General features: G+C 45.5%; 1 protein-coding gene across 2 annotated transcripts in view; it reads right to left on the minus strand.

Annotated features, from left to right (window-relative positions):
* The window catches only part of LOC106561813 (plakophilin-3), a 52,581-nt gene extending 45,365 nt beyond the window's left edge, over positions 1 to 7,216 (minus strand). The window contains exons 1-2 of one of the 2 annotated variants that reach the window (XM_082957466.1): positions 7,016 to 7,216; positions 4,392 to 4,575 (exon numbers count right to left, since the gene is read on the minus strand). In XM_082957466.1, the coding sequence (XP_082813592.1) occupies positions 4,392 to 4,575; positions 7,016 to 7,024 (193 nt within the window). In that variant the 5' untranslated portion in view covers positions 7,025 to 7,216. Of the gene's footprint in view, positions 1 to 4,391; positions 4,841 to 7,015 lie in introns of those variants that run through there. The other variant, XM_082957465.1, reaches the window with a different exon arrangement.
* Positions 7,217 to 10,032: the final 2,816 nt, after the last annotated feature.

Below are 10,032 nucleotides of genomic sequence, written 5' to 3' on the forward strand. Positions count from 1 at the left end.
CCATGGCTGAAGCCCTGCTGGCAACACCACAACACCCCATGGCTGAGGCACTGCTGGCAACACCACAACACCCCATGGCTGAAGCCCTGCCCTGCTGGCAACACCACAACACCCCATGGCTGAAGCCCTGCTGACAACACCACAACACCCCATGGCTGAAGCCCTGCTGGCAACACCACAACACCCCATGGCTGAAGCTCTGCCCTGCTGGCAACACCACAACACCCCATGGCTGAAGCCCTGCCCTGCTGGCAACACCACAACACCCCATGGCTGAGGCACTGCTGGCAACACCACAACACCCCATGGCTGAAGCCCTGCTGGCAACACCACAACACCCCATGGCTGAAGCCCTGCCCTGCTGGCAACACCACAACACCCCATGGCTGAAGCCCTGCCCTGCTGGCAACACCACAACACCCCATGGCTGAAGCCCTAGGCTTTTCAGTACATTTATCTTAAGGCATCAACCAGCTCCAATTGGTGGATTTAAAAAAAAAAACTCTGATCTTGTAGGTTATTTAGGGATAGGAAAGTATTTATTAACCATTAAAAATAGGTTTGGACAGCCTTGTACACAACTAAATATATTGGTGAAATAAATAAAAAAAAATGCAGTGGTTTTGATTCATCCTGAAAGTTGGCGTAGTCAGGTTCAATAGCGGGTTGACCAATAGTCTTATGAAAAACCTGTATTTTACTAATCATGGAGCTGTAGCCTAACGACAATGGTCCAGTAATGGTGAACTGCACACCAGAATCCAGGTTGAAACTGCTACATGGGGTCTGAGTTCCCATCATGATTCTAATAGGCTACATGGGGTCTGAGTTCCCATCATGATTCTAATAGGCTACATGGAGTCTGAGTTCCCATCATGATTCTAATAGGCTACATGGGGTCTGAGTTCCCCATCATGATTCTAATAGGCTACATGGGGTCTGAGTTCCCATCATGATTCTAATAGGCTACATGGGGTCTGAGTTCCCATCATGATTCTAATAGGCTACATGGGGTCTGAGTTCCCATCATGATTCTAATAGGCTACATGGGGTCTGAGTTCCCATCATGATTCTAATAGGCTACATGGGGTCTGAGTTCCCATCATGATTCTAATAGGCTACATGGGGTCTGAGTTCCCATCATGATTCTAATAGGCTACATGGGGTCTGAGTTCCCATCATGATTCTAATAGGCTACATGGGGTCTGAGTTCCCATCATGATTCTAATAGGCTACATGGGGTCTGAGTTCCCATCATGATTCTAATAGGCTACATGGGGTCTGAGTTCCCATCATGATTCTAATAGGCTACATGGGGTCTGAGTTCCCATCATGATTCTAATAGGCTACATGGAGTCTGTTCCCATCATGATTCTAATAGGCTACATGGGAGTCTGAGTTCCCATCATGATTCTAATAGGCTACATGGGGTCTGAGTTCCCCATCATGATTCTAATAGGCTACATGGGGTCTGAGTTCCCATCATGATTCTAATAGGCTACATGGGGTCTGAGTTCCCCATCATGATTCTAATAGGCTACATGGGGTCTGAGTTCCCATCATGATTCTAATAGGCTACATGGGGTCTGAGTTCCCATCATGATTCTAATAGGCTACATGGGGTCTGAGTTCCCATCATGATTCTAATAGGCTACATGGGGTCTGAGTTCCCATCATGATTCTAATAGGCTACATGGGGTCTGAGTTCCCATCATGATTCTAATAGGCTACATGGGGTCTGAGTTCCCATCATGATTCTAATAGGCTACATGGGGTCTGAGTTCCCATCATGATTCTAATAGGCTACATGGGGTCTGAGTTCCCCATCATGATTCTAATAGGCTACATGGGGTCTGAGTTCCCCATCATGATTCTAATAGGCTACATGGGGTCTGAGTTCCCATCATGATTCTAATAGGCTACATGGGGTCTGAGTTCCCATCATGATTCTAATAGGCTACATGGGGTCTGAGTTCCCATCATGATTCTAATAGGCTACATGGGGTCTGAGTTCCCATCATGATTCTAATAGGCTACATGGGGTCTGAGTTCCCCATCATGATTCTAATAGGCTACATGGGGTCTGAGTTCCCATCATGATTCTAATAGGCTACATGGGGTCTGAGTTCCCATCATGATTCTAATAGGCTACATGGGGTCTGAGTTCCCCATCATGATTCTAATAGGCTACATGGGGTCTGAGTTCCCATCATGATTCTAATAGGCTACATGGGGTCTGAGTTCCCCATCATGATTCTAATAGGCTACATGGGGTCTGAGTTCCCCATCATGATTCTAATAGGCTACATGGGGTCTGAGTTGCCATCATGATTCTAATAGACTACATGGGGTCTGAGTTCCCCATCATGATTCTAATAGGCTACATGGGGTCTGAGTTCCCATCATGATTCTAATAGGCTACATGGGGTCTGAGTTCCCATCATGATTCTAATAGGCTACATGGGGTCTGAGTTCCCATCATGATTCTAATAGGCTACATGGGGTCTGAGTTCCCATCATGATTCTAATAGGCTACATGGGGTCTGAGTTCCCCATCATGATTCTAATAGGCTACATGGGGTCTGAGTTCCCCATCATGATTCTAATAGGCTACATGGGGTCTGAGTTCCCATCATGATTCTAATAGGCTACATGGGGTCTGAGTTCCCCATCATGATTCTAATAGGCTACATGGGGTCTGAGTTCCCCATCATGATTCTAATAGGCTACATGGGGTCTGAGTTCCCATCATGATTCTAATAGGCTACATGGGGTCTGAGTTCCCATCATGATTCTAATAGGCTACATGGGGTCTGAGTTCCCATCATGATTCTAATAGGCTACATGGGGTCTGAGTTCCCATCATGATTCTAATAGGCTACATGGAGTCTGAGTTCCCATCATGATTGTAATAGGCTACATGGAGTCTGAGTTCCCATCATGATTCTAATAGGCTACATGGGGTCTGAGTTCCCATCATGATTCTAATAGGCTACATGGGGTCTGAGTTCCCCATCATGATTCTAATAGGCTACATGGGGTCTGAGTTCCCATCATGATTCTAATAGGCTACATGGAGTCTGAGTTCCCATCATGATTCTAATAGGCTACATGGAGTCTGAGTTCCCATCATGATTCTAATAGGCTACATGGGGTCTGAGTTCCCATCATGATTCTAATAGGCTACATGGGGTCTGAGTTCCCATCATGATTCTAATAGGCTACATGGGGTCTGAGTTCCCCATCATGATTCTAATAGGCTACATGGGGTCTGAGTTCCCCATCATGATTCTAATAGGCTACATGGGGTCTGAGTTCCCATCATGATTCTAATAGGCTACATGGGGTCTGAGTTCCCATCATGATTCTAATAGGCTACATGGGGTCTGAGTTCCCCATCATGATTCTAATAGGCTACATGGGGTCTGAGTTCCCCATCATGATTCTAATAGGCTACATGGGGTCTGAGTTCCCATCATGATTCTAATAGGCTACATGGATAGGCTAAATGATTGCACGACGGCAGTCTATTATGACCCAGTAATGCTAGCAACTCTCAGGAACACTGTGGGCCTTATTGGCATTGGCTCCAGATAGGCATATGTAACGTGATACAAGTTAAAAGGACATACAATTTAAATTCTGCATTAATGGCACACTGTAGTTCATAAACTTCCCTGTGGGAACGTTAGTATGTTGGATATGCTTCAGTTTGTTGCCGTATGACTTGTTTCACATTGGTCTTCAGTAGATCTAAAATAATTGTAATTTATATTTACAATCCTCTTATCCAAACGGATTACTCATTTACCTAGCTCTTATCAATAGCTCTCATCAAGTTGTAAATTACGATGGATAGAACATTGTGTTATTTCTCTCTAAAAAAAACAAACAACATAAAACACTAATGAAGTAGATGATTTTCCCCACTCAGAACTGGTAGGCTCGCTAGACCTTATTCATGGTTTTCTCCCTCGACTAAAGGTTGTGGAATTATTAGGGAATTAAATCAAGGACAGAATATGGTTTATCTGTAGACACACGTCCTACACAATCCTAGACACACACCTGGGCCACACCTTCATCTCCACCACAAACGAATAGTTAGCTGGTGAATAGCATGCTATATCCCATGCATAAATCCCAGGTCAGAATATGGTATTAGAGAAAAGTACATAAAAAGGGAAATAACATTCCCTTTATGCAAGTTTTAACGGGTCTTGGATCGGCCCCTATGGGCATATAATAGAGATACGCTAAATACATTGTTCGGTTACAGTAAACACATTTCATTGTCAAGTCAATAGTTTTCTTATGTATCAAAACAAATCAGTAGTAGCCTGCTGTACATTTGAGTACCATGTCACCATAGTAGATGAGTTCAGTCCTACCTGAGGAGGAATAGTGGGCGGTTGAGCCGTTCTGTCGCGGAAGAGTCGATGATTTCTCGGCGAGCCGCATAGCAACCTGCTGCTGGACCCGCTTTCCCCGGGTCATCTCATCCGACAGGGTGACCCCATTCCCCCCGAGCTGGATCTCGGACGGGACCGCGTAAGTGCTGACGGCGGTCTTGGGCTGCAAAGCGGACAAAAATACATGGTCTTGAGTCACGATACTCATTTCGAAAATCGGTTGAGACCACTGGATGTACAATCTAGTTGTAAATCCCAGGAAGATTGAATATAAAAATGAATATAAAAATTCCAAATATTGTCTATTTCTCGTTTTTAACAAATTCTGTTCCGGAAATAATTATTTTTTGGAATCAGTTTAATCGATATTGGTTGTTTAGTTTCTCACTCAGGCGTGAGATACTTCTCGAAAGACTGCTCCCTCGGAAATGAACGGCATCTGCTTGAAATAACAATAGGGTGGAGTCTGTGAGAGAGAGAGAGAACAGGCTACCTGACGGAAATAATCTCTCTCACTGCACGGTACTGCACTGTACTGCACTGCACTGCACTGTACTGTACTGTACTGTACTGCACTGCACTGTACTGTACTGCACTGTACTGTAGGTCATGTGAATTTCCTAAGGTGGATGGTCCAAAAAGAATTACTGACAGAATATAACATAATGATAATGACATAGATATAAATAATATGAATAATAATATGACTAATATTATTAACATTGATACTGCTATTAACAATAACAATAATAGATAGTAGTATTAATAATCACAACAGCAATAATAATAGGTTATTCATATGTGAAAAAACTTTTTTTTTCTCTCTCTCTCTCTCTCCAATTCCACAAACTTTTTTAATATATGAATATTTTCTGACATAGATCAAAAGCCCCTTTTAAATAAAGTTTAATTTGATTTGATTAGAGCCAATCACACAACAAAGTGTGGTGCAGTATGATTAAAGCTCTGACTGACACAAGGTGTGCTGAGCCTGGCGTGTTCATCTCTGATCAGTGTACAACAGTGCTGTAATTGTGTTAGCGACACCTTTTAACACATTACCAGCGAATACATTGGTTTTATGACACGGACATGTCCTGGCTATCACCACTCACAATTCATTGTTAGGCACAGTATCGTCTCATCTCAATGTGTTCCAAAGGATCACCATTCACTAAGGATAAGAGGTGGTCAAGGTCAAGTTCCCTATCCCCCAAAAAACAGATTAGTTGCCCTTTGTCTGTAGCAGTGGTTCCCTACTCCGGTCCTCCAGGACCCCCAAAAGCCTAACTCCAGTCCTCCAGGACCCCCAAAAGCCTAACTCCAGTCCTCCAGGACCCCCAACAGCCTAACTCCGGTCCTCCAGGACCCCCAACAGCCTAACTCCAGTCCTCCAGGACCCCTAACAGCCTAACTCCGGTCCTCCAGGACCCCCAACAGTGGTTCCCTACTCCAGTCCTCCAGGACCCCTAACAGCCTAACTCCAGTCCTCCAGGACCCCCAACAGTGGTTCCCTACTCCGGTCCTCCAGGACCCCCAGCAGGCTAACTCCGGTCCTCCAGGACCCCCAACAGCCTAACTCCGGTCCTCCAGGACCCCCAACAGCCTAACTCCAGTCCTCCAGGACCCCCAACAGCCTAACTCCAGTCCTCCAGGACCCCCAACAGCCTAACTCCAGTCCTCCAGGACCCCCAACAGCCTAACTCCAGTCCTCCAGGACCCCCAAAAGCCTAACTCCGGTCCTCCAGGACCCCTAACAGTCTAACTCCAGTCCTCCAGGACCCCTAACAGCCTAACTCCAGTCCTCCAGGACCCCCAACAGTGGTTCCCTACTCCAGTCCTCCAGGACCCCCAACAGTCTAACTCCAGTCCTCCAGGACCCCCAACAGTCTAACTCCGGTCCTCCAGGACCCCTAACAGTCTAACTCCAGTCCTCCAGGACCCCCAACAGGCTAACTCCGGTCCTCCAGGACCCCTAACAGTGGTTCCCTACTCCGGTCCTCCAGGACCCCTAACAGGCTAACTCCAGTCCTCCAGGACCCCCAACAGACTAACTCCAGTCCAGGACCCCTAACAGTCTAACTCCGGTCCTCCAGGACCCCCAACAGCCTAACTCCGGTCCTCCAGGACCCCCAGCAGGGGGTAGGCTGTTGGGGGTCTTGGAGGACTGGAGTAGGGAACCCCTGTTGGGGGTCCTGGAGGACTGGAGTTAGGAAGCATTGCTGTAGAGCAGGTCTAGGGAGCAGGGTGTAAAATAGTATAACAGATCAGGATGTAACCTAGTTTAACAGACCTCTCTCCCAAATACCCCGACCTAACAACCCTACACTTACCCCTTGTATCCCTGATAACAAACATAATATCGCCATGGTTGCTATCGGTTACCTACTACAGCAGTGTCCAATCGTTGTGTGTTAATTAGCAGCAATAACACTAGGAATTACGAACAACCTGCCGATGCTGCTGACATTCTTATTAGAAAGTTCAAATATTGTATCTGTAAATTAATTCAGAGTTAAAAACCTCATTATCAAACAGTTGTTTCCCCCCATCCTCCCCGAATAGCAGCCACCAACCAAAAGCAGTCAAATCTCTATACTCACCATTACCATTAGGTCACAGTGGAGGGATCAGGACAGGTACGTCTCAGGTAAGGTTCTCTGTGGTCTAGTGATGTAGTGTGATCGGATGGAATGAAACTGTAGAAAGCGTTGATATATTTATAGAGGAGTTCCTCATAGTCACCGCCCTCACAACTAGCTTGGCTTTGGTTTGATGAAAGAGTTCACTGCTCAGCAGCCTGTCTCAACCCTATGTACCAGAGTGACACCATTGTGAGAAAATGGAGAGAGAAAGTGAGGAAGTGAGAGAGAGAGTGTGTGTGTGTGTGTGTGTGTGTGTGTGTGTGTGTGTGTGTGTCTCTGTGCGTGCGTGTGTCTCTGTGTTTGTGTGAGATTAAGAGAGAGATGACTCAAAGAAGAGGGTATGGCATTAAGACAGAAAGACTGTTTAGTAGATCTGATAGGACGTCACGGACGTCAGAGGACAAAAATCAGTTAACCACCTAACCGAGGAACTCAATTTAACCTTGCGCAATACCCTAGATGCAGTTGCACCCCTAAAAACTAAAAACATTTGTCATAAGAAACTAGCTCCCTGGTATACAGAAAATACACGAGCTCTGAAGCAAGCTTCCAGAAAATTGGAACGGAAATGGCGCCACACCAAACTGGAAGTCTTCCGACTAGCTTGGAAAGACAGTACCGTGCAGTATCGAAGAGCCCTCACTGCTGCTCGATCATCCTATTTTTCCAACTTAATTGAGGAAAATAAGAACAATCCGAAATGTATTTTTGATACTGTCGCAAAGCTAACTAAAAAGCAGCATTCCCCAAGAGAGGATGGCTTTCACTTCAGCAGTGATAAATTCATGAACTTCTTTGAGGAAAAGATCATGATCATTAGAAAGCAAATTACGGACTCCTCTTTAAATCTGCGTATTCCTCCAAAGCTCCGTTGTCCTGAGTCTGCACAACACTGCCAGGACCTAGGATCAAGGGAGACACTCAAGTGTTTTAGTACTATATCTCTTGACACAATGATGAAAATAATCATGGCCTCTAAACCTTCAAGCTGCATACTGGACCCTATTCCAACTAAACTACTGAAAGAGCTGCTTTCTGTGCTTGGCCCTCCTATGTTGAACATAAGAAACGGCTCTCTATCCACCGGATGTGTACCAAGCTCACTAAAAGTGGCAGTAATAAAGCCTCTCAAAAGTGGCAGTAATAAAGCCTCTCAAAAATTTTAGAAAAAGCTGTTGCACAGCAACTCACTGCCTTCCTGAAGACAAACAATGTACACGAAACGCTTCAGTCTGGTTTTAGACCCCATCATAGCACTGAGACTGCACTTGTGAATGTGGTAAATTACCTTTTAATGACGTCAGACCGAGGTTCTGCGTCTGTCCTTGTGCTCCTAGATCTTAGTGCTGCTTTTGATACCATCGATCACCACATTCTTTTGGAGAGATGGACAAGTTCTGGCCTGGTTTAGATCTTATCTGTCAGAAAGATATCAGTTTGTCTCTGTGAATGGTTTGTCCTCTGACAAATCAACTGTACATTTCGGTGTTCCTCAAGGTTCCGTTTTAGGACCACTATTGTTTTCACTATATATTTTACCTCTTGGGGATGTCATTAGAAAACATAATGTTAACTTTTACTGCTATGCGGATGACACACAGCTGTACATTTCAATGAAACATGGTGAAGCCCCAAAATTGCCCTCGCTAGAAGCCTGTGTCTTAGACATAAGGAAGTGGATGGCTGCAAACTTTCTACTCTTAAACTCGGACAACACAGAGATGCTTGTTCTAGGTCCCAAGAAACAAAGAGATCTTCTGTTGAATCTGACAATTAATCTGGATGGTTGTACAGTCGTCTCAAATAAAACTGTGAAGGACCTCGGCATTACTCTGGACCCTGATCTCTCTTTTGAAGAACATATCAAGACTGTTTCAAGGACAGCTTTTTTCCATCTACGTAACATTGCAAAAATCAGAAACTTTCTGTCCAAAAATGACGCAGAAAAATGTATCCATGCATTTGTTACTTCTAGGTTGGACTACTGCAATGCTCTACTTTCCGGCTACCTGGATAAAGCACTAAATAAACTTCAGTTAGTGCTAAATACGGCTGCTAGAATCCTGACTAGAACCAAAAAATTTGATCATATTACTCCAGTGCTAGCCTCCCTACACTGGCTTCCTGTTAAGGCAAGGGCTGATTTCAAGGTTTTACTGCTAACCTACAAAGCATTACATGGGCTTGCTCCTACCTATCTTTCCGATTTGGTCCTGCCGTACATACCTACACGTACGCTACGGTCACAAGACGCGGGCCTCCTAATTGTTCCTAGAATTTCTAAGCAAACAGCTGGAGGCAGGGCTTTCTCCTATAGAGCTCCATTTTTATGGAATAGTCTGCCTGCCCATGTGATAGACGCAGACTCAGCCTCAACCTTTAAGTCTTTACTGAAGACATATCTCTTCAGTAGGTCCTATGATTAAGTGTAGTCTGGCCCAGGGGTGTGAAGGTGAACGGAAAGGCTGGAGCAACGAACCGCCCTTGCTCTCTCTGCCTGGCCGGTTTCCCCTCTTTCCACTGGGATTCTCTGCCTCTACCCCTATTACGGGGGCTGAGTCACTGGCTTACTGGTGTTCTTCCATGCCGTCCCTGGGAGGGGTACGTCACTTGAGTGGGTTGAGTCACTGACGTGGTCTTCCTGTCTGGGTTGGCGCCCCCCCTTGGGCTGTGCCATGGCGGAGATCTTTGTGGGCTATACTCGGCCTTGTCTTAGGACGGTAAGTTGGTGGTTGAAGATATCCTCTAGTGGTGTGGGGGCTGTGCTTTGGCAAAGTGGGTGGGGTTATATCCTACCTGTTTGGCCCTGTCCGGGGGTTTCATCGGATGGGGCCACAGTGTCTCCTGACCCCTCCAGTCTCAGCCTCCAGTATTTATGCTGCAGTAGTTTATGTGTCGGGGGGCTAGGGTCAGTCTGTCACATCTGGAGTATTTCTCTTGTCTTTTCCAGTGTCCTGTGTGAATTTAAATATGCT

This window comes from Salmo salar, chromosome 10 (genome assembly GCF_965601325.2).
Source record: "Salmo salar chromosome 10, fSalSal1, whole genome shotgun sequence".
Taxonomy (NCBI): Eukaryota; Metazoa; Chordata; class Actinopteri; order Salmoniformes; family Salmonidae; genus Salmo; species Salmo salar.